Genomic DNA, 24,715 nt, shown 5'->3' on the forward strand with positions numbered 1-24,715 from the left:
ATATATATAATCCCATAATTATACATGCGTGAACGTTCAGTCATCAATACAAATACCTGAAATCTTTTTCCCCTTAACTTACACACATATTGATGCCCTGAACCCTCAAAGTTAATATACACTCACTCCATAGAGTTATATATTACACAAGCTTACGAATTAAATTGTCAACAACAAGATAAAACGTAAATGCTCCTCAGAGCTCACTACAACGGAAGTCCAAATAACGGTAAAGTCACAAAATTTGCTTCATACCGTTTAGCTGCAAGTATGCAACCCCAACTTCAGCCCTGATTATCCTGACCTGCAGGATTAACCCCTACACCGTTTGAATGGTGCACCGGGTTGCCACACAACGAACCCGGTAAGCTTTTGCAAGCCCGTATGAGTAACTCAAACCACACACAACTCACACCAATCACGAGAATAACTCACACGAATCACGTTTAAATCAATAAACAAAGCACGAGATAAACTCACTCAAATCACGTTTAAATCAATAAACAAAGCACGAGATAAACTCACTCAAATCATGAGATAAACTCACACGTTTAAATGAATAAACAAACGCGTTTCAATCAAGAAACAAAGCACGAGATAAATTCACTCAAATCACGAGATAAACTCACACGTTTAAATGAATAAACAAATGCGTTTCAATCAAGAAACAAAGCACGAGATAAACTCACTCAAATCACGAGATAAACTCACACGTTTAAATGAATAAACAAACGCGTTTCAATCAAGAAACAAAGCACGAGATAAACTCACTCAAATCACGAGATAAACTTACACGTTTAAATGAATAAACAAGCACGGCGGACAAACTAGAGCTCTAACTGATCGTATTCACTAACCCGGCCAAAGGCGTGAAGTCCCGATTTTCCCACCCACGATCCTCAACTCGTAAGTCTTTGGACCCGCGGTATAAATACCAAAACATTAAAGGAGTCACAGTGGACCCAAAATGTTACACGAATCTAAAATGAAAGATTCCCCGTAATTGACCCCTATCAATTACTCCCGGTAAAAACTATATTTAAATAAATCACCCGCGAACTAAAATGTTCCTTAAATACACAAATCTCAACGCTTTTCAAAACAAATCGAAATCAACATTTCCACAATAATTTGTTTTCCAAAAGCCACAACCCAAAACAATAAAAAGCATCATTTCATGCATATTGTTTCAAAATCCACAAACCACCAAAACACATATATTTCACGTAAATATATATATATATATATATATATACGTAGTCATCCGCTCAGGAATGCCTACTAATACCAACTATAGTTTGCAGTTAACTAAATAACTCTCAAAGCGATAAAGGTAAGCCCGTTCGTGAATGAACTTCGTGAGATTACTCACATCAGATTCCCGCTGTGTCTTCTATATAGAACCGAACTAACACTATCACCAACAACTCGTCCAATTCACCTTTAGAAGCACCTAATCACCAATGATCTCAAATCAGTAACGATTCACATTTGATTAAAGTTCGAAACCCCTATTTTGAACTAAAATCCCCAAAGTGGCGCCAATCGAGGCAAAGCCACATCCGAGACCTCCCAAAGTCTCCGGAATACGTCCACGATCAATGTGACCAAACCACAAGTCGATCGGACGCTCAAATCCTCACGGACAGAATAATCGATCGGTATGAAACTGCAAAAATCATAACAATTCCATACGAACTCCAAAATTTGCATATTATATATCGAAACGCTCGTATCAACGATTAGAACATATATAATACCAAAAACAGTTCCTTAAGTGGCCGGAACACCACCACAGACGGTGGTGCACCGCCGCCGGCCAAAAACTCATTATTTCACAAAACTCCCAACATCAAAGTTCTTCATCTAAGCATGCTTGTGAATTCTCATAACTAACTCGAAGTGAGAAAACAAGCTTAAGGGATCGAAAACTACCTCACAAGCTGTGAACAGTAATCCCAACTGAGTTGATCGAAGTTTCACGTGAATCGATCCAAACAACCACCAATGATCGATCAACGAGGCTGCTCTGAGCTCAACCAAGAAGACTTGAAGCCTCGCCGACGTCGGAACAAGGATTTCCGATCGGGTCTGAAAACGCCAACCTGCACCGCTTTCTACCGCCGCCACCACCGAGAATCGTTGCTAGAGGACACCACAGGGACGACCAGACGGAGGAGACGAACTGATCTGGAAAGTTTCGTCGCCGGAGACCGCCGCAGTTCGCCGGAAAAGTCGGGTCGGATCGTCCGGGTTCGGGTCGGGTCAGCCGGATAATTTCGATTCTGAAGGTGCGAACGAGAGGGAAGAGAGAGAAAGGAAATAGTTTCCGGAAAAGGAAATAATGAAAATAGTAAGTTTCCAACTTGGGAAACTTCTATTTGTACCAAAATGGAAATTTCTTCCAATGGCCATAACTTTCTCATACGAACTCCGATTCTCGCGTTCCACATATCCACGAACTCGTATCGATGCGCTCTACAATTTTTGTGAAGGAAGTTTTTGGAGAATCCCAACGAATAAAAAGTCAACCTTGAGCCCCCCTAAAGTCATACCTTTCAAATAGAAATTCGTCCGAAATACTTCCGCTCCATCCACGAGCCACGAAACCGTCCAACAACCATAAATTAGATTCCGAAAATTCCTCGGAAAATAAATACGAATTTCCGGGGCATCACAGGTTGCAAGTCGGCCAGACGCCTAGCTCGATCGATTAGGCATGAATCGGAACGCTGGAGTGCCGCCTAGGCCGATTTTTAGAACCCTGGTAGCAACATAGTTGCTAAGACTAGAGGGAATCTGACCACTCCAAGAAACATCAAAACTAGAATTAAGAGCCAATTTAGCCAACATATGAGCCGCAAAATTAGACTCTCTATACACATGAGTAAAAGAGGACCTAGGTAAGGAATCATGAAGAAAAATAACCTCCACAATACCTCCATATCCTGAAGCATCCTCCTCCTGAGACATAATATCCCTCACCAATTTCTGACAATCAGACTCAAACAGAATAGGAGTTAATTAATTTGATTAAAAATAGTAATTTTAGAAAACAATATTTTAAAAATAAATTAAATTTAGTATTCCATGAAATCTTGTTTGACCTTCTTTCATTATGTGATTTATGAAGACAATCTATGAAAATTTGTTACAAAAGGGTACAGTAGGAATGCAAAAGTACGCATTTAATTGGATAAAACTAAAATAAAAAGAAATCATATATGACAGATGAGTCATAAGACTGCAATTAACAAAAAGTTTTAGTGTGAATTGCATCCAATACAGAGAGAAAATTTTAGACAAACATGGATCACAACGGCTATACTCGTATACGTGTCATTACTTTTACAAAGGCATCTACCAAAAAAAAAAAAAAAATGAAAATCCCTTTTTGGGTGTATAGAATCAGTGAAAATTACATGCTCGTTCTTTTACTCTGCATATCGGAATAGCTGGTGTTGTGCGTAGAGAGCTTGGATCCCGCCATTTTCCATGGGGTAGTTTTCGGGTAACTCTTCTGGTCTTAATTATCTTGGTAAAGGGAATTCTATTTGTGTGTGGCCAAGTCTATATGCATTGTTCTGCAGTATTTTGGTATGAACTTATTGGCTGCTCACCGTATGTTTGTAGAAATGCCCCAGTTGTGGAACAAAGCCGCGTGTGAATTCTTGGCAACGCTGATGAAAATGGTACTGTGGCTGTGTCCTACTCTCTGACAGCTTCAACCTTCCATATTGAAATGCAAAGGCGATTCATAGTCTTTGTGATCCTTGTGTCTGTCAGTGTTAGTAGAAAGGTAAAGAATTGGCTTGAATTCTCAAAGAAAGAAGCTTGCTTTAATCTCCCATGTTAAAGATTTCTTGCTGATCACTGGTAACCAACGAACAAGATTGATAAACCAGAGTGCAATGCGTATATTCTGATGAGTATGAGAATGGGTGGTCCTCAATTTAATTCAAGTCAGGGTTTTTAAGTCTCTGTTTGCATGAAAATGCATGAATCTGAAGTATGAGTTCAGAGACAAAACTGAAATTTACATTTACTCAACAGCTCCTTGCTTGAATCATCTATCTAGCTTCCAATGTCGAAATAGTAAGTGTGAGTCCTGTGTGGCTTCTTGCTCCACCTGTTAAGGTTTTGTTGTCTATGGAGCTTCTTTCTGTGAAGAAACCAGGCTCCTTTGGTTCGGGCAATGTTGCTCCTTCATTGCACAACATGAACACCGCTGATGACATTGCTGGTCTGTCAGTGGGTAGCTTTTGAACACATAATAGACCCACTTGAATACATCTTAGCACCTCGTTGTCCACGTATGAGTACTCCAAGCATGGATCTATAAGTTCCAAACCCTTGTTGTTGTTCCACAGTAGCCATGCCTGTAACAATTTCAAATCACGGCCTTTAGTCATACACATGAATGAAACTCCAAGTAAGTTGGTAAAAACATATTCAAAAAACCATAAAATAACTTACATGTCCCAGAAGATTGTGGTTGTGATCTGGCTGATTGAACCCTGTGTTCTTTCTGCTGCTAACTATCTCTAATAATAGCACTCCAAAACTGAACACATCCGATTTCACTGAAAATTTCCCATCAATTGTGTACTCAGGAGACATATATCCACTGCGTGCAAAAGAAAATTTTTAAGTACTTGTTGGAAATGAAGACGGAAAGTCATGTTCTACATAGTATTGTTATATATGACTCACTGTGTGCCAATTACTCGTTTTGTTTTTCCTTCAGTTTGATCGTGTTCGAAAATTCTTGCTATGCCAAAGTCGGATATTTTTGGGATCAGGTCACGGTCTAGCAAGATGTTGCTACTCTTAAGGTCCCTATGAATGATTCTTAATCTTGAGTCTTGATGGAGGTAGAGAAGTCCTCGTGCAATTCCCATGATAATGTCAAACCGCTTTTGCCAGTTAAGCAGCTTCTTTCTGTTTTGATCTACACAAGTTATCAATCTCATGAATTTTTAGTTCAGTTTTCCTACCCTATGACAAAGAGATACCACACAGGACTCTATTCAATTCCTTTACTAGAGCTGGATATATATCATCATGTAGTAGAATAATGAGGGTAGAATCTTATACCAAAGATAAAGAAGTCCAAGCTTTTGTTGGGCATGTACTCATAGATTAGCATCCTTTCTTCTCCTTCAATGCAGCAGCCTAAAAGTTTAACAAGATTCCTGTGTTGGAGATTGGCTATCATTGTAACTTCATTCCTAAACTCTTCAAGACCTTGTCCAGAGCCTCTTGAAAGTCTCTTTACTGCTACTAATTCTTCTTTTCTTAGGTTAGCCTGAAAATGTAGTGTAAGCATATTAGCTTGAATTCATGGACAATAAGGTGAATGATTGTCTTGTTACCTTGTAAACTGGACCAAAACCTCCCTCTCCAAGTTTGTTTTGCCAGGAAAAGTAATTGGTGCCGATTTCAATTGTATGAAAATCAAATAGTGGCAACTCTATGTCTTCCTTGCTTGATCTTGAAACTGAATAAACAGAAATTCAGTGACAATGCATGAATTTGATTGCAAACTGCATAATGACGTTTAATAACATTGTCCTTTTTGTCAATGTATAAAATGATTTGCCAGGAAGCCAATTGGACCTATACATGTTCTAAGTTGTGCAATATATTTTAGCCTCTTTGTTGGTGATTCAAGGTTTGCACAAAAATAATTTGCAAAGGTGCATAAGTATACTTACCCTTTCTCTTTGCTCTCTTATTCAGAACGATACAACGGCATAAGAGACCCAGAAAAAGAAGTACAGAAGCTGCTGATATCACTGAGATTAATACTACTCTTTTATCCTTCTGACTGGTACTATTGCCTGCATTTGATATAAAAGGTTAGTTTCATAACTAATTCAATATTTAACCATTCAGAATTTTACACATTACTTTCTTCCCATCTGGTGTTTTTCCACTTATTTCATTTTCACAAAAAAGTTTTGACCTTTCAGTTTTAGCTTTGCAACATAAAATTTGGAATCAATAAACCTATTCATTTGATAAAATTGGAATGTACAACATAGCTGTTTCACTGGATTCCTCTACAGATTATGTACTAATCTTTCAGAATTAAGGCTTTACTCTGGAAAATCAAGAACTAACACTATGAGAACACAATATTTATTTACCTAGTTCTGAAGCTGGCATCCGAATATATAAATCTTGATCACTAACTTCATCAACGAACTCACGCATATCTATAAGCTCCCCGAACCACATCAGACAGCCAATGCCTCCACTACTCATATTTGATTTAGCATAAGCTACACAAGAACAATTCTTCAAACACTCTGCCTCACATTCCTTGAAGCTCATGCTGTTGTTCACTGAAAAATCCAACAGGTCTGGAAGTTTCATATTTTGAAATTTCAGAAACCCTTCCCCCTGCTGGCAATCCAATAGGGTCTCTCTCTTGCAACCACTTGTCCTATTAAGAACCTCCCATTCTTGCTGTGATTTTGGAACAAACCCCTGTAAGCACTCACAAATGGGTGTTCTGTTAATTTTGCATATGCTATTTGCACCACACTCCCCGTAATTGTCGCATCGATCATTCTGCAAAGTATACATAACACCCCATTCAGTACTTCCTTTATTCAGCACTAGCCGTTGCATCTCACCTGTTTCAGTCAGCTTTAATCGGGTAATAATAGAATTGTCATTAGCCTCATAGATATAATACAACTCATTTGTGTTATAAACATAACTTGGTTTCAAAATTTCGTTGCTTGAAACAGGAAGACCAGTAAATCGAAGACCATTCCAAGGTCCACTGCGGAATTCTTTCTTTGATCCTTGAGCAAGAACAAGCTGAGGCAACACAAGGTGATCGATCTTATAGGTATATAATCCAAGAGACGGGTCACTAGCATTTTTCCAAGATGTCAAGAATTGGTTTGGGCCTGTTTTGAAGTTCAATCGCAGCCTCATTCCTGGTAGCAGTGTGTCCGATGGGAATTCAAAACTTTGCCATATATAGCTTTCGGAACTTGTCACAGCCTTGTCTACTACAACAAGGTTTCCAGTTTCCAAAAGCTGTGCAACAGGATCTTCAGCTTCTTTGGAAGGACTAGAAGACCAAATAGTTCCATTCATTTGGTCTAAAAGGACTAAACTTCCATTTTTGGACAACATCATGGCTCCATAAGAATCTGCAAGTGGATTTTCTCTGTTTGCAACCCATACAACAATATCTGGAAAATTCCTGTACCATATTCCTAGATACCATGCTCTGGAGTTGCCTGTGGAAAAAAGTCCCAGTTCAAAGCTTTGGCTGGAAGAAACCAAGGTATCAGAGCTGACTATGGATTGCGATGCAGCTAGGGTGTCAGCTGCAGTGGACAGATTCAAGACCGTAAAATAGAATAGCGAGGTGAAGAAGATAATAAAAAGACCCTTCATCTCTGTTCTATGACAGAAAAATATAGCTTCCCGGAAAAAATGATACAGGAAGGAGTTGAGTACTTATTTGGACCTTGCAGGGTTGCAGCCACCTCCCTTGTTTTTTAGGAGACACAGCTGCTTTTCTGGGTTTGGAGTCTTTGGACAAGCTTCATGCAGGACTTTCCATTCTTGGTCTCTAGCTTATAACAATAATAATCACAAAAACCTCTCTCTGTTTCTTTTTTGTTGTTATGGTTCAATGGAAATCCTTACTTAATAATACAAGCCTACACATTAATTTCTCTCATTCTGCTTTTAATTTTAAAAATGTTCAACTTGCACTGTCATAATTGACCAGGGAAAATCAAGAATATGTGGTGTGGTGACTGGTAAGCTAATACACACTTTTTATATAATATATTCATATGAAATAGGAACAAAAGCAGACTCTTCAAATTGGATTCAGCTACTTAATATCTTTGATATTGATTGGACTTCTAATTATCTCTTATTTACATCCTCTCAATCTCATATTGCATTAATTAACCCGGCATCTTGTGTTGTCTTTTTGACCAAGGAGATTGTGAGCTTCATCATTTTACACTGGAACATTTCCTGTTGACTTTGAAAGCCACCTTTCTAGAACTACCCTGCAAGGCAGGACTTTTGAATAAGTTATCCCCTTTATCTCTGGCTCTCTAGAACTCCCAGCTCGGTTGGAAAGCTGTATTGGCTGGGAATAGAATAGAAATTCGAATGAATAACTAGAACAGAATAGACAGATTGCTTTAATCTGAAGTCAATTTTTTTTTTTTTTTTGAGAAGAAGTAATCTGAAGTCACTTGTCTGACATTTTATCCCTGAATAAAATATAGAAAGTCTTATATGTATTGAATTTGATACCTCAAATGTGTATATTTTAGATTATCAAGCATAATACATGGCATTAGGCATGCATCATGGATTCTTTCCAAACTAGAATATTGGTTCAAAATTCAAATCAGTCAGAATGTGATCAGGTAAACCCAATTGACTGCAGTAATAGTTCATAATTGGTACGTTGGGCTCAAGTTTTTGGTTTGGTGGTGTTGAATTGAGTTTCTTTGTACTGCAATGGTTTATACTAGTGAAGAAGCTTATATTTTAGCGTACATGGATTGCTAGAAGCCAGTACTTTCTGACCATATGCTTGAAGAAATTCACCAGTTATGGAACAATGGGAAAATTCAAAACAGAACGGTGAAATCCTTGAATTCGGTTCGAACTGTATCAACAGTATGAGCGGTCTAAGGCTATTTATTTCCCAAGTGGAGAAGTTGTGTAAAAGTCAAAAATGGTGGCTCCAGTGGGAGAATTACCACCCCATGAGGGTAACTAACATCATTTTCGAAGTAAATTTGTCCCACATTGCTAGTTTTGACTTGGATTAAGGCCTGCTGCTTCTGCAAAGGATGATGCAATAAGTCCAAAACTACTGGTGTCCTTCTGCTTTCCATTTCTTAGCAGAACGACTCAGATGAAGGGCCTTCCTTTCATCTTATTTTTCTCTCTTTTCCATGTCTTAGTGTTCAGTTTATGCAGTGCAGTTGATACTATATCTCCAACACAATCCATCACCCGCTCCAATACCTTGGTTTCTTCCGGTGGAAGATTTGAATTAGGACTCTTCCCCTCCGGAAACTCTAAAGCATGGTATTTTGGAATTCGGTACACCAAGTTTTCGAATATAACCGTATGGGTCGCCAACAGAGAAAACCCAATTCCAGGTTCAGATGGAGCCCTGACATTAACCGAAAATGGTACTTTGGTCCTTTTAGACCAGATGAACAACACTGTATGGTATTCTAATTTTTCCACAGTAGTTGAAGATCCTGTTGCACAGCTTTTGGAGACTGGAAATTTTGTTGTCAGAGACAAGGCTACAGCGGGTTCGGAAAGTTATGTATGGCAGAGTTTTGATTTCCCATCGGATACATTGTTAGCGGGGATGAAGCTTGGATGGGATTTCAGAACCGGGCTCAACAAGTTCTTGACTTCTTGGAAAAATGCTAGTGATCCATCTCTTGGTGAGTATACCTATAGGATTGTTAATCTTGCTTTGCCTCAGCTTGTTCTTGCTAAGGGATCGGAGAAAGAGTTTCGAAGTGGGCCCTGGAATGGTCTTCGGTTTACTGGTGTTCCTGTTTCGAACAATGAAATTATAACACCAAGTTATGTGTATGATACAAATGAGTTGTATTACACGTATGAGACTAATGACAATTCTCATATTACAAGATTGCAGCTGACTGAAGGGGGCGACATGAAGCGGTTAGTGCTGAATGAAGGAAGCACTGAATGGAACGATATGTATAATTTGCTGAATGATCGATGTGATAGTTACGGGGAGTGTGGCGCAAATGGCATTTGCAGAATTAACAACTCACCCATTTGTGACTGCTTGGAGGGGTTTATTCCGAAATCCCAGCAAGAGTGGGAGGTGCTTAATACGACAAGTGGGTGCACGAGGAAGATACAACTGGATTGCCAGAAGGGAGAAGGGTTTCGGAAAATTCAAAATGTAAAACTGCCAGACCTGTTGGATTTTTGGGTCAACAAGAACCTGAACAAGAAGGAATGCAGGGCAGAGTGCTTGAAAAATTGTTCTTGTATTGCTTATGCTTATTCAGACTACAGTCTTGGAGGCACCGGCTGTCTGATGTGGTTTAAAGACCTCATTGATATCCGAGAGTTTGTTGATGAAAGTGAGCAACATATTTATATTAGGATGCCAGCATCAGAACTAGGTACTTCAGTATTCTGCTTCAATCTCCTGATTTGTGTATCCAAGTCCTTAATCATGAACATAAGGTTTTAGCACATCGGACATCCAATAGGAATTGCCAGATTCTGCAATCCCATTTTTATCAATAACATATGTTTATTGCTTTCAAATTGCATGTAAGACTCAAATAGAAAAAGATCAAAATTTTGTTACGCTCTGTATGCTTCCATTTAGACATGCTAATGCACGAAAAACTGCTGAAACAGGTCAAAGAAGATGACTGCAATTACACTACACTTTTAGTGAGTAATTATGTGAGACAGTTAAGACGTTTGACTAATATCTGAGTGTTAAACATTATATGATCTTTAGGTCATGCCGGTCAGAAGGAGAAAAGAATAGTGCTCATAGCGGTCATCTCAGCAGCTTGTGTTCTAATTTTGCTGGGAGTGTCATGTTGGCTTATAATTTGGAAGAAGAAAGGAAAGAAGAGGGGTAAGCATAGTGACCTTGCCTAATGTTTTGTGGAAACAAAATATAATTGGTGAAACTGTTTACACAGTCCTTTCATGTTCATGTCCTGTCCGGTGGCCTTTATGAATACCTTGTATTTGCTTCTGCAAATCTTACCAAGCAATAAAAAGGACAGTTCCCTTTGATTATTCATATGCACTTTGCAAATTAATTTGATACATCTCTTTTCCTTTTTTACCTGTTATATAGGTTCAAGATCGAATAAGGAAGACATGGAGTTGCCACTGTTTGATTTTCATACAATTGCAGCAGGCACCAATAACTTCTCAAGGACAAACATACTTGGGGAGGGAGGTTTTGGTCCAGTTTACAAGGTAAGAAATCGACAGTTGATCTCATTGTCTATCAATGTAATCTTAAAACTTACAGTAATTTTCAGGCCAACCTAGCACAAGAACAACTAGTAGCAGTAAAAAGACTCTCAAAAGATTCCGGGCAAGGTATTGATGAGTTTAAGAATGAAGTTACGATGATAGCCCACCTTCAACACAGGAATCTTGTTAAACTTTTGGGCTGCTGCATTGAAGGACAAGAGAGGATGCTAATCTATGAGTATATGCCTAATAAAAGCTTGGACTGCTTTATTTTCGGTCTGGAACCTCGTTTCTTTTACTACTTTTCATTGTAGTTTACTCAATTGAACAGTGGTATGATTAGGCTCTTTTTATGTCTCAGCAAAAGAAAATTTAACCAAATTTGACATGATTGATGACTTGTGCGCGCAGATGAAAATAGAAAGAAATCGCTTGATTGGCAAAAACGAGTCAACATTATAATTGGAACTGCACGAGGACTTCTCTACCTCCACCAAGACTCCAGATTGAGAATCATTCATAGGGACCTCAAGAGTAGCAACATTTTACTCGACAATGAGCTGAACCCCAAAATATCTGACTTCGGCATAGCAAGAATTTTTGGACTTGATCAGACTGAAGCAAAGACAAAACGAGTGATTGGCACGTAGTGAGTTATAGTAACGTACATAGATTATCAATGCCTTCAACAACCAAAACAAATTCATGATTTCCAAATATGATCAGTTACTTAAATTGTATTGTTTACATGCAGTGGGTATATGTCTCCCGAGTACGCAATTGATGGGCACTTTTCAGTGAAATCCGATGTCTTTAGTTTTGGAGTGCTTTTGCTAGAGATAGTAAGTGGCAGAAAGAACAGAGGGTTTCATCATCCAGATCACCATCACAGTCTTCTGGGACATGTAAGGCATTAGATGATTATGTGTCTTTATTCTGAACCTTAGTTTTTCCATATATGTGTGTGACTAAAGGAATGTGATTTGCAAATGTCCCAGGCCTGGCTACTATGGAACAAAGAAAAGGTTTTGGAACTATTAGATCCATGCTTGGAGGACTCATATGTTGAGTTTGAGGTACTAAGATGTATACAAGTTGGTCTATTATGCGTGCAAAAGCGGCCCATCGACAGACCAGTAATGTCATCAGTGGTGTTCATGTTAAGCAACGAGGGAGCAATGTTGCCTGAACCGAAGGAGCCTGGTTTCTTCACAGAACGAAGTTCCATGGATGGTGATACCTTCATTAGTGAAGGAAGAAGCAAAACAGGAAACATGATTACCATTACCACGATGGAAGCTCGATGATTGAGGTCTGGACCCTGAGTTGGATGTATGTTTTGATGATTTAGATATAAACTATGTAATTTATTGCAATCATGTACATTTAGTGGCTCTAGAATTTTTGCGAGACTAACCCAAGTTTCAATAATGGGAGTACTCTAGAAGAAGATGAGAAGTCAATAGGTGCTTAAATTTTGGGGAATTTGATTTTACACCCAAATTCACACACCCCTTTTAGAATAAACTCATCCATAAGAGTGTTTTAATATACACCCAAACCTATTAATTAGGTTTATTCAAAATAAAAAAAACATATTAAATATGATAAATATTAAAATCCAATGTTGTTAAGAATTACTAAAGCTGCCACTATCAAATTCCTCATTCACCTTTTAAATAGGATTAATAGTCAAAATCATCTAGCAAATAGTATGGAGTTTGATTGACGTTATTGTTGGTATTACCTTCACTTTAGGTTTTAATCAGTACTTAATTTTAGGTGTTTACATTAATCTCATTATTATGATATAATGATGAATTTTTGGTATGTTTCTGCCTATATATAAAAGCTAGTGAATTCATTCGTCATTTTTTTTCTTTGGGTGGAGACCTTTCACAAAGTTGCATCTGATTTCAAACGACCTATTCATGAGGTTTATTTCATCATTTTCAAATAGGTACATATATCGTATTCGTAATTCAAATTACCTATGCATCAGATTTATTTAGTATAATATATTTGTTAATCTCTTGATTTTGTGTAAAGCTTGAATTGGATGGATTTTTAGTAATTAGAAATTTCAATTTATGAATCTGGTACAAAATTTGATTACATTTCTTCAAAATAGAATCGTTATTTCTAATAACCTGATACTTAGATTGCTTTAATATGTAATACCTATGATTTAGATGTTTGTTTTTGTGGTTTTAAATTATTTGTGTGACTCTATATCATAGGTTGTTTATTCCATAACCTATAGTATTGACAATTAATATACCTATAATTTAGATAATATATTTTGGATATATGTATGTAAATCCTAATAGAGTTTTACCTTTGAAATAGATCTATGAAGGTAATTTGCAATTGTATAAGGAATCACAACATGCAGGGCACTAGAAGTAGAAGTTGGGAGATTTTTGAAGACTACATTGCAAAGTGCTAGTCGAGATGACGGATGAAGTGTTATAATGTTCTTTATATTAGGTTCAAAAATGTAAAATTTATATTTCAATTGTAAAAACAAATTTGAAAATTGTTTATTTCAATACTGGATAAACATCATTTACGGTTGTACTCATTGTCCCTATTTCAATAAATTTTTAGGATTATTCCTTCAAAAAGAATCTGTATTTAAATTACCTTGATATTAGAAATAAATTTCTTAATATTGTAGAGTTCATTTTCAATTGTAAAACAATGAATGATAATAATGAGTTTGCTAAATTATAGTGCAAAAACTCTTGCATATTCAAAATTATTCAATGTGCCAAAATTAAGGGATAATTATATATTAAACAAACTCTACAGTTACACATAACTATTATGTGGTCATCGACCACCCCATAGAATCAGGCATCTATGTGTAAAAAATGTAGGGGCGGAAAACAAAAGTATCTTAATGCAATCAATGTACATCAAGTACATTTTACATGGTCTAATTACATTAACTCGACTATTTTAGAAAATTAATGAATATGGAATGATTGTATAACTACACCTATTAGAACGGATAAGAAAATAACATACCTTAATAAGAGGATGTTTACTCATGTCGAGATATAATAGGAATATAACATAATCTGATGATACACAAACATATTTATTAAAAAATTACAAATATATAGATCTCCGAAAGCAAGAAATATAGGATAATTAAGGCAATTAATAGTTTTAAATAAGAGAAAAATTAAGGATTAAATTGATTGTATTAAATTCTAAATATTTAAATTCAAAAAATAGTCAATAGCTATATTTGAGAAATATTTTATTTATTCAATCAGAAGGGCAAAAAAGTGAAAAATCTTAATTATAGGTTTAAAACCTATAAGGAAGGTTCAATTATGTGAATTGGGTGTAGATTAAAAGAAAATATAGGGATGAGTTTTTCTTAATAGGAGCTTTGTTTTTTGGGTTTCTATCTAATTTTCTCTTAAATTTTCAATTAATTGATGACATCAGAGGAGCACTAGCATCATGGCATACCGTGAGTTGAAGGTGACTCTTTCCGCAGAAAATTGAAACAAATGAAAGCTTTGTCGAAGTAGAAAACTCATACTCAAGACTTTAGATATATGTGAATGTATAATAGAACTGCATTAATAAATTAAAGCATTAGGATAAGCTAACTTCAACTTTTTTTGGGTACAAGATGGGCTAAATTCATCTTTACGAATATCGTATAGTTGGTGGCGTGTTGGCGCAGAACTATGTCTAGCTAACAAGTTCACTGCGAATGAGATGTTCGGTCTTGTGCACTGAGCTAAGTACAGTAATGCGCCTATTGCACTTAAGTAGGGCACTTTGGCCTCTAATGATTCTTCGTCCTCATCCTTTGGACGAAACGGATCTTTTTCGGGCTCAAGACTACGGCCGATCATGGAAGTACTCACAGGCTTTGCTTTATCTTCATTAAAGCGCCTTAGAATTTTCTGAGTATATGCAGACTGATGGATCAAAATTCCGTCACTACGGTGCTCGAGTTCTAAACCGAGACAAAAATGTGTTTTCCCAAAATCTTTCATCTCAAATTCGGATTTCAAGTATTTAGCAGTTTCCTTTAACTCATCTAGAGTTCCAATTAGGTTCATGTCATCGACATAAACTGCTACGATTGCAAATCCGGAACTTGTTCTTTTAATGAACACGCATGGGCATATTTCATTATTAATATATCTCTTCCCAATCAAGTAGTCACTTAGACGGTTATACCACATCCGTTCGGATTGTTTTAATTCATATAGTGAGCGTTTTAATCTTATTGAAAACGCGCTCCATGGTTTAGAGCTACTTGATTTGGGTAATTGAAGTCCATGTGGACCTTCATATATATCTCTGAATCTAGATCCCCATAGAGATATGCTGTAACCACATCCATAAGCTGCATGTCAAGTTTTTCAGAAACTACAATTGACAAGGTAGCGGAACGTTATAACGTCCATTACGGGGGAGTATGTCTCCTCGTAGTCGATTCGAGGGCGTTGTGAGAAACCTTGTGCCACGAGGAGGGCTTTATATCTAACCACCTCATTTTTCTCATTACGCTTTCTAACAAAGACCCATTTATGACCAACAGGTTTTACATCTGGGGGTGTCTGCGTTATAGGCCCAAATACTTGTCTCTTTGCTAGTGAATCTAATTCAGCCTGGATCGCATCTTTCCATTTAGGCCAATCCGCTCTTTGTTGACATTCTTTGACAGAGCGAGGTTCGACATCATCATATTCTATAATTCCTTTTACAATATGATATGCAAATGCATCATCAATAGCCATAGAATTTCTATCCATCATCTCATGTACACTAGTGTAATTCATAGAGATCTCTCTATTCTCTGGAATTGGTTCTGACATTGGAGCGTCCCCCAATGATGTCTCTTGGACATAACCATAATCTGGAGTATTCTCATGAGATGGATTATTTACATCGATGATTAAAACTCGCTTTCTTTCTTGGGCGAGAATCCATCGAACCTATGGGTCTCCCGCGCTTCCTAGCAGGAGCCGTGGGCCTGGCCACTGCGTCACCTATATAGGGGATGTTGGCGCCATGATCATGTACTCTTGAGGTGGCGTCATGTCCTCTAGTTTTAGGGATCTCAATCCTTGTAGGCACGTTTGCAGCAGGTATATGTGATCTCGTCACTTTAGCGATATCAGAAAACGCATCAGGCATCGATCCTGCTATGTTTTGAAGATCAAGAATTCTCCGCACTTCAATTTTGGACTATGTGGTTCGGGGATCAAGATGAGATAGAGTGGGGATAGACCACGACAATTCCTGTCGTTCCTGTTGAACATTTATGTTCTTATCTCCCCCTAACGACGGGAAGACTGTTTCATCAAAGTGACAATCCGCAAATCTAGCAGTAAAAAGATCGCCTATCGAGGGTTTTAAGTAGCGGACAATAGTTGGATAGTCATATCCAACATAAACGCCTAATCGTCTTTGAGGACCTATTTTGGTGCGCTGTGTGGCGCAATTAGCACATAGACTGCACACCCAAATATGCGTAAATGTGAGACATCAGGTTCATACCCAGTCACCATCTGGGAAGCAGAAAAGGGTTGATTGGCAGTGGGTCTCAGACGAATAAGTACAGCTGCATGCAATATTGCATAGCCCCAAGCAGTAATAAGGAGTTTGGTGCACATTACCAATGCTCTAGCGACCATTTGTAATAGTTTAATGGCGGTTTCTGTGAGACCATTTTGGGTGTGAACATGAGGAACATGATGTTCAACATCAATCCCAATGGACATGCAATAATCATCAAAAGTTTTTGATGTAAACTCTCCACCGTTGTCTAATATTATAGACTTAATAGGATGATCAGGGTGGTGAGCCCTTAACTTAATTAATTTATGCTAGGAGTTTAGCAAATGCAGCGTTCCTTGTGGAATAGCATGACATGTGACCAGCGTGTCGATGCATCAACCAACACCATAAAATATCTAAATGGTCCGCAAGGTGGTTGAATAGGTCCACAAATATCACCTTGGATTTGTTGTAAGAATGGTATATTTTCTTTAGTGTCCTCTGCATAGAATGGTCTCGATCCTAATTTTGCTAAAGAGCAGGCTTTGCAAAATGAATAATGGGCTTTAGACACAACCAATGAGAATTTTGGTTGAGCCATGAAGTCACAATGGACTTTAGAAGTAGGATTTGGAGACAAAAGAACTGTGGTGGCGTCAAAGCCACCTTTGGGCCGCAGGGGGACGACGGCGTCGGCAATGGATAGCCGGTTTTGGGGATAAGCGGGGCCGTGAGGCGCAGAGGCTCTTTCAGGGTCCAAATCTCGATTTTTACTTCTTTTCGTTATAAAAAATGGATGTCTGTGCAAAGTTTTTAATATACGGATCATCATGTCACGACCTGGATGTCCCAAACGGTCATGCCAAAGCCTATATGTGTCGGAATCCCATAAATCATCTCTCATAACATGATTGGATTCAATTATTCGAATAGTGGTTGCATACAACCCACTAGATCGACATATAAGTTTCTCTAAGACTCTTTTATATCCATAGTCATTAGAGGTGATGCAAAGGAACCCTTGTCCATTCTCACAATGTGTTTCCACATGAAAACCATTGGCTCTTATATCTTTGAAGCTCAATAGGGTTCTTCCTGCCCTAGGAGCATAAAGAGCTTCGGTGACATTTAAAGTTGTGCCATTTGGCAACATAAATTGGGCTGGTCCTTTACCATGAATTAATTGAGATGATCTAGCCATCGTAATCACTGAAGATCGAGAAGACGTCATCCATAAAAACAGTTGCCTATTTCAAAGGATGGTATGTGTAGTTGCACTATCCACGAGACATTCTAGCTCTCCGGGAAACATACTGAAAAATAATAAAGTTCGAAATTAAAATATGTCCAAGACATTGAATAAAATAAATCGAACTTTATTAATAATAGCCAATGATTACATCAAAGTTTCCAAAATCTAATCCAAAATAAAAATCAAATTTAGACAAATCGTAGTCACTTTATCCGTTTGGTAACTCCAATCAAATATGACCACGGAAGTAGAGAGAGATGTCGGTGGAGCGAGGCTCTCTTAAGTACCACTAATCTCAATTACTTTCCTAGACATCATACTTCATTAGATGCGCCACATGAGAAAGAGTTAATACAAATGTCATTTATTGACTAAGGCATATTGCCATTACATAATTCTTGGAAAATCAAAATAAGGACTATACTAATCAAAATCTGCAGCATCCTTGTGCAATTATTTGTCAGATTTGAAGTCCGCTATGGTGAGATTGACGTTGTCATCATCACCCTCATCTTCTTCTTCATCGGCAAAATGTGCCACTTGATCTCTTGCTTCTCTATAAGCTTTATAATGTGCAGCCAATTTGTTGCTTGCATTGCATTGTTTGAACCAATGTTCAATAGATCCACATCTATGGCATGCATCATTACAATTTCCTCCCTTGAATTGAGATGCATCTTGTGCATGAGGACGAGATTGATGTCCTTGTTAGACAATGGTGCCACTCCTATGGCCGGCGGCCTTGTGCCCTCCTCTCCCACGTTGGCCCTTGTTGCCACTTGCTTCCGCTCCATTTTGGCGGTTTCCTTCCTTTGTAGGGAGGTTATATGGACTAAAACGTTCGTTTTGTCCCTTATTTTTAGGGTTCCGCTCCTTGCGCCCTCCTTTGGGTGCATTATTATAATTCGCCTCTTGAACGCTCTTAGTTCCGATAGGTCTTGAATTATAATTCTTCACGAGGATATTATCATGTTTTTTAGCTACAAACATAACATTAATTAGCTGATGAAACCTCGTGATCCGTCCACTATTGTATTCAGTTCGATATTGCTTTGATACCAAGATTGTTGAGACGGGGAAGGTGGAGAGAGTTTTCTCAATTAGCTCTTGCTCCATGACCGGTTGTCCACAGATACCCAACATGGTTTTGAGGCGTAGAGCTTCTGAATTATATTCAGCTACAGACTTGAAGTCGGAGAATCGTAGATTGCTCCATTGAACTTTCAAGTCGGGGAGGAGGGAGTCCTTGACATTGCCAAAACGCTCTTCTAGCACAACCCATAATTCTCTAGCATCCTTGATTGCCATGTACTCCAATCGGAGTGATTTATCCATGTGGCGTCTCATCAAGATGAGAGCGGTGGCATTATTTGTAGCCGTACGCTAAAAAATAAGCGCAGGATTTGGTGCTTGAATTACTGGTAGGATCCCTTTTGAAGTGAGATGGTTCTCAATATCTGTGACCCAACTATGATATTCCGAGCTAGTTGAGTCAAGTATAGGAAAGTCAAGCTTCGGCTTCGACATCCTGAAATCAAGAAGAAGAAATATATTAGTTTCGGAGTTAATAACTTCCACGACAACTAAACAATAAGATTTCCTAGCTATGCTACTAAGAAATCGATTTCCGAGAATGATTGGATTAGACCAAAACAATGATGTTTATATGGTCATAAATCGATGCTTACGGACGCTCTTAGTCCGAAGTCTTACGAACGGTCTTAGTTCGTTAATAGCGTGAATCCCCATGATTCCGCTTTTCAAGAATCGAACCCACATTATAAGAAAGGTGGGATGTAGAAGAAGGGAGGTTGCAAGTCCCCGAAGAAAAAGAAAGAGAAATTAAAGTACGGAAAGCGGGAACTTTAATTATAAAAACTTACTTGGTTAATTTGAAGCTTGAAACCTTGAAGTCTTGTACTTGGAGGTGATGTAGGTCAAATTGGGAGGACTAGGTGGGCTTGGTGATTTATAGCAACTGCGGAGATGATTGGTTGCGTGGGCTGCCGAAGGTAGGAAGGCCGGGGATGGCTTCTTGGTGCGTGGGGGCGAGAGGTCCGAAGGCTAGCTGTGCTAGCCGTGTTACCGCAAAGCTGCAGGGGCAGCAGTGCAGGGCTATATGCGCACGGGCGCGCAGGCCGACAGCCATGAGCGCCGTAGGTGGCAGCAGACATGCGGTAGGAGCTGCAGGAGGCAGCAGGTGGTCGGGATAGGTGCAACGGTGATGAAGAAAGTTTTCGAGTTTTGGTTTTTGTTTTTGTGGTTAGAACTCGTGCTGATAACGTGTTTAAGGAAGAGAGAATTCGAGAGAGATTGATGAGAGAATTGTGTTTTATTATTGAGAATAGGAGCCCTATATATAAGGATTACAAAGTACATGTTCTAATAATACAAGGAAAACTATTCGGAATAGGACTAGGAATTCTAAAACATTCTCTCCTATTACAATCATGTAACTACTCCTAGTTTGAATAGGCACACAAACTAATTTTCCCCTTCAACATCGTATAAGTTTTTGGCAGCGGTTATAATTGTTGGCAGCATCATCTTCTCCAACAGAACACTATTTACTCACCTCGCAAGTGTTCATTGTTGTTGTACATTAGGAGCATCAACAGTATACCTGGGCTTATCTTTAATTTTGCTGCCAAATTGCAACAACATTGATAATGGCTAGAGGTGGTGGCTAGTTCCATCACTAACAGTTTCACCAGAGCTACCAAGCAATAAACCAACATTTTCCATATCTAAGTGTGAAGCTTCTATACTACTGTCATGTTGAAACAGATATAAGAAATTGGGCTTACTGGGATGTACTGTGATCAGAGAAACTACCTTTAAGGTTTTCGGCATTGGCATACAGTAGGGTTTAGGGTATCCTCCTAATCTTAACGCGTGCCATCACCTATGTTCTGAATTGGACCATTAGGTAGCAGGTTTTGGCATCAGTTATAATTTTTGTTGACTTAATATATTGATAATTTACTTTTGTATTTGGTGGATTTGACTAAGTAGGAAATTCAAAGTTGTTGCCTCCGTTTTAGCTCCTTTCATACTTTAAATGCACAACTTTGTTGATGCTGCTTTAATAGAGGTGCTGTCTTCCAAGACCAAGATTTTCCTGCAGACATAAAAAACGTGATCGTGAGTCAACTTATTCTTCAGATTTTGTACCATTTAATATTCTGTAATCTCTGTGACTGTCAATAATAAACTTTCATCAAGTGCATCAACAAACACAAAATTTATAAAACAAATAACAGCATATCTAATCACGAATATCGGACCTTTTCTATAATGTTAGGCTCATGAGGGAGTTTGACTTTGAAATGATATTCTACAGTGTGTAATAGATAACATTATGTAATCACATAATTCCAAGTGTCAGTGTGGATGCAAATTTCAATAAAAGGTCCAAAATGTCTCGTCACATTTCCATATTTTTTTTGGCAAAAAACACAGATGAAGGGCCTTTCTTTCATCGTCTTTACCTCTCTACTCCAATTTTAGTATTGAATTTGTGCACCGCAGCTGATACAATATCTCCATCACAATCCATAACCGGCTTTGATACCTTGGTTTCTTCCAGCGCAAGCTAGGTCTGGGATCGATTCTAAAAATGTCATTTTTTGTCAGAACCGGAACCGGAACCGAAAAGCCTTTTCCGATTCGGTTAGGATGTTTTTCATTGTGGGAACCGTTTGGGAACCGAATCGTTATGTTCGGTTCAGTTATTAGCTGTTTCCGGTTCCAGTTCATAACAAGAAAAGGCTTGCAATTTTACAATTTCCCAGCCATTCCAGACTCCTGCACACTCCAGCACATATAAAAATGTTTAATACAAGATAATCCATACAGAATGTAGTTTTAAATTTTAATACACCAAAGTTGGAAAGTTCATGAGCTAATTCACTTCAACTCTTAGTCTCTTACTATCTTCAAGACTTCAACAATGCATTTTAGAACTATAGAATGCATTAATGTTTAATGCCTAAAACTCTTTCTCTTTGCAGCACCTTTCTTCCTGGTGGTATGATGATGCGATTGACCTTCTTCACTTTCTTCTCCTTGCTGTGTTGCAGGTACAATCTCATTTCCAGGACTACGAGTACTTGAATTCGAAGCCATATGCTGATGATTTGGGATGAAGATGAACTGGGATGATTTGGATTTGGGATTTGGGATTTAGGATTTAGGATTTCGAAGCACAGATGAAGATGAACTGGGATGATTTGGATTTGGGATGAAGATGAACTGGGATGATTTGGATTTGGGATTTAGGATTTCGAAGCACAGATGAACTGGGATGATATGAGATTATGAGTTTTGTGTTTTTGAATTGGGGAAGATCAATTTTGACTTTGAAAGCCAGATCCGGAATTGGGGATGAAGTAGATGAACTGAGGAGTGAGGAACATAAATTGAAGACTGCGGTCGTGTTTGATAGAAGACTCGAAGGCATGGAACATTTAGGCCGAGTTACAAATGAAACAGGCCTCGGCTTAGGGCAATAGGGCTTGAATTACTTGAATATATGGGCTTTTATTTGCCTAGGCCAGCATATCTCGGTTCTGTCGGTTCTACTATGTTCAACAATAGACGAACCGGAACTGAACCGTACACACGAAACCGGTTTGGCTCTACAAAAATAACATGTTTTTAATAGGAAAACCCTAACCGAACCGCCGGTTCAGGTCCGATTCGGTCCTGTTCTACCGGTTCTCGGTGCTAAAGTCCCTGGCCTAGCGTAAGCTTTGAATTGGGACTCTTCTCCCCCGGCAACTCTGGAGCCTGGTACTTGGGAATTTGGTACAAGAAATTTCCAAATATTGTTGTATGGGTTGCTAATAGAGAAAATCCAATTCCTGGTTCACATGGAGCCTTGAAATTGTCCAAAAATGGCGGTCTAGTCATTTCAAATCAGATGAACAACACCATTTGGTCTTCCAATTCTTCCAGAGTCCCAGAAAATCCACTTGCACAGCTTTTGGAGACTGGAAATTTTGTTGTTAGAGACAGTGCTATGACAGGTTCTGAAAGCTATGTGTGGCAAAGTTTTGATTTCCCATCAGACACAATATTGTTAGCGGGGATGAAGCTGGGATGGAACTTCAAAAGGGGCCTCAACCAATATATGACTTCATGGAAAAATGCCACTGATCCATCTCTTGGGGCATATACCTATGGGATGGATAATGATGTGTTGCCTCAGTTTGTTTTTGCAGAAGGGTCTAGCAAAAGGTTCCATACTGGACCTTGGAATGGTCTTCGATTCCCTGGCTCTTATGTTTCGAACAATACTAACACAGTTATAAAGCCAACTTTTGTGTACAATACCAATGAGATATATTACACGTTTGAGGCTGCTGAAAGCTCTATTACTACAAGACTACAGTTGTCTGAATTGGGTGTGATGCAGCGACTAGTGCTGAATAAGGGAAGCACAGAATGGGCCCTTATGTATATTTTTCTGGATGATCAGTGTAAAAATTATGGGGAGTATGGAGCAAATGGCATTTGCAGAATTAACAAGGTACCAATTTGCGATTGCTTGCAGGGGTTTGTTCCTAAATCACCGAAAAAGTGGGTGGTGCTTAATAGGACAGGTGGTTGCAAAAGGGAGACGACACTAGATTGCCAAAAGGGAGAAGGGTTTCTAAAACTGCAAAATGTGAAACCGCCAGACCTGCTGGATATTTTGGTGAACAAGAGCATGAGCACGGAGGAATGTGAGGCAAATTGCTTGAAGAATTGTTCCTGCATAGCTTATTCGAATTCAGATATTCGGAGTGGAGGCAGTGGTTGTGTTATGTGGTTTGGAAATCTGAGTGATATGCGGGAGTTTGTTGAGGATCTTGGTAAGCAAGATATCTTTATTCAGATGCCAGCTTCTGAACTAGGCAAGTGAATATTTTCTTTCATACAGTCCCTAATCCTTTAACATTAGTATGTATTTTCTTGGGGCGTTACTTAGGAACAGCTAGTTTCTGTAGTCTTATTTTATTCATGTTGTATGTTAATTGAATTTGAATTGTATGTTGCAACTTCCAAGTCCCAGAAAAAAGGTCCATAGTTTCTGAACTTTGTTTATGGTTCAATATACTAAATGCATGAAGATCTTGCTGAGATACAAATAAAATAAGCAAATACAGAAGTACAGAAGAAAGAGACGCATGATATTTACTAAAAAGATCACAATGTGTGATATGTTGAAGGAAATCAGTTTTGTGTGCCTAATCAAACTAGTAGTAGTTCCATGATTGTAATAGGATAGAAAGTTCTAGAATTCCTAGTCCTACTCGGATTAGTTTTCCTTGTATAATTAGAACATGTACTTTGTAATCCATATATATAGGGCTCCTATTCTCAATAATGAAACATACAATTCTCTCATCAATCTCTTTTTCTTAAACACGTTATCAGCACGATATCTAACCACAAAACCAAAAATCCAAAAACTGAAATTCTCTTCAACATCACCTTTTCCACCGTTGCACCTAGCCCGAGCTAGCCTAGCCGCTGCTGCCCACCTGTTCGCCCCTACGCTACACGCTACCCCTGCAGCCCTTATGCACCCGTGTGCGGCCTACTGCCCCTGCAGCATCACCGCACGCCTGGTGCCCATGCAGCACAGCAGGACGCTCATTTCTGTGCAAATCAGCCTGATTTCACTCCCCGAAACGTCTTGATTGGGACCTCAGATCAAAATAATTCCTTCATAAAAGTTGTTCATCTCTGTCTCTTCTATCTGACCTCCAAATTTCAGCCTTATTGGAGTTGTTTTGAGACCTGTACACTAATCGAAGTGAAAGCTGTTTGGAAGCAAATCTACTCCGAATTTCAACAAGTAAGTTTTAAATTAAAGTTCCCGCTTTCCGAAATTTAAATTTCTTCTTTCTTTTT

The 24,715-nt window shown here is 38.5% G+C and overlaps 3 protein-coding genes across 9 annotated transcripts; 2 read left to right on the top strand and 1 right to left on the bottom strand.

The window, feature by feature from the left end:
- Positions 1–3,203: 3,203 nt before the first annotated feature.
- Positions 3,204–7,668, bottom strand: LOC112163865 (G-type lectin S-receptor-like serine/threonine-protein kinase SD1-1). 5 transcript variants are annotated; one of them, XM_040507052.1, is made up of 8 exons: positions 6,153–7,668; positions 5,718–5,843; positions 5,376–5,500; positions 5,098–5,308; positions 4,714–4,951; positions 4,477–4,627; positions 4,041–4,379; positions 3,204–3,779 (listed from the first exon to the last, which is right to left on the bottom strand). In XM_040507052.1, the coding sequence occupies exons 1-7, from the start codon at positions 7,423–7,425 to the stop codon at positions 4,071–4,073; spliced, it is 2,433 nt and encodes an 810-aa protein (XP_040362986.1). In that variant the 5' UTR covers positions 7,426–7,668; the 3' UTR covers positions 3,204–3,779; positions 4,041–4,070. The 5 variants fall into 5 exon arrangements, with proteins under 5 accessions (XP_040362986.1, XP_040362988.1, XP_040362987.1 ...); XM_040507054.1 differs by lacking the exon at positions 3,204–3,779 and having other exon boundaries at positions 3,931–4,379; positions 6,153–7,297; positions 7,499–7,667; XM_040507053.1 differs by lacking the exon at positions 3,204–3,779 and having other exon boundaries at positions 3,931–4,379; positions 6,153–7,355; positions 7,499–7,667.
- Positions 7,669–8,870: 1,202 nt separating this feature from the next.
- On the top strand, positions 8,871–13,483 carry LOC112163866 (G-type lectin S-receptor-like serine/threonine-protein kinase At4g27290). 3 transcript variants are annotated; one of them, XM_040507056.1, is made up of 8 exons: positions 8,871–10,193; positions 10,544–10,666; positions 10,895–11,019; positions 11,085–11,295; positions 11,431–11,668; positions 11,774–11,924; positions 12,018–12,351; positions 13,369–13,483. In XM_040507056.1, the coding sequence occupies exons 1-7, from the start codon at positions 8,924–8,926 to the stop codon at positions 12,324–12,326; spliced, it is 2,427 nt and encodes an 808-aa protein (XP_040362990.1). In that variant the 5' UTR covers positions 8,871–8,923; the 3' UTR covers positions 12,327–12,351; positions 13,369–13,483. The 3 variants fall into 3 exon arrangements, with proteins under 3 accessions (XP_040362990.1, XP_040362991.1, XP_024155900.1); XM_040507057.1 differs by having other exon boundaries at positions 13,415–13,473; XM_024300132.2 differs by lacking the exon at positions 13,369–13,483 and having other exon boundaries at positions 12,018–12,493.
- A 9,253-nt stretch (positions 13,484–22,736) lies between these two features.
- LOC112203617 (G-type lectin S-receptor-like serine/threonine-protein kinase At4g27290) lies at positions 22,737–23,720 on the top strand. The gene has a single exon (XM_024344554.2). The coding sequence runs from the start codon at positions 22,737–22,739 to the stop codon at positions 23,718–23,720; it is 984 nt and encodes a 327-aa protein (XP_024200322.2).
- Positions 23,721–24,715: the final 995 nt, after the last annotated feature.

Source organism: Rosa chinensis, chromosome 5, assembly GCF_002994745.2.
Source record: "Rosa chinensis cultivar Old Blush chromosome 5, RchiOBHm-V2, whole genome shotgun sequence".
Classification (NCBI taxonomy): Eukaryota; Viridiplantae; Streptophyta; class Magnoliopsida; order Rosales; family Rosaceae; genus Rosa; species Rosa chinensis.

Excerpts from the sequence above, each read along its gene's own strand:
- LOC112163865 (XM_040507052.1), bottom strand. The coding sequence starts at position 7,425 with ATGAAGGGTCTTTTTATTATCTTCTTCACCTCGCTATTCTATTTTACG. Across the intron at positions 4,628-4,713 it reads AAACGAGTAATTGGCACACA|TGGATATATGTCTCCTGAGT; the intron begins GTGAGTCATATA and ends TTTTGCACGCAG. Across the intron at positions 4,380-4,476 it reads ACCACAATCTTCTGGGACAT|GCATGGCTACTGTGGAACAA; the intron begins GTAAGTTATTTT and ends AAATTGTTACAG.
- LOC112203617 (XM_024344554.2), top strand. The coding sequence starts at position 22,737 with ATGAACAACACCATTTGGTCTTCCAATTCTTCCAGAGTCCCAGAAAAT.
- LOC112163866 (XM_040507056.1), top strand. The coding sequence starts at position 8,924 with ATGAAGGGCCTTCCTTTCATCTTATTTTTCTCTCTTTTCCATGTCTTA. Across the intron at positions 10,667-10,894 it reads GAAGAAAGGAAAGAAGAGGG|GTTCAAGATCGAATAAGGAA; the intron begins GTAAGCATAGTG and ends CCTGTTATATAG. Across the intron at positions 11,020-11,084 it reads GTTTTGGTCCAGTTTACAAG|GCCAACCTAGCACAAGAACA; the intron begins GTAAGAAATCGA and ends AGTAATTTTCAG.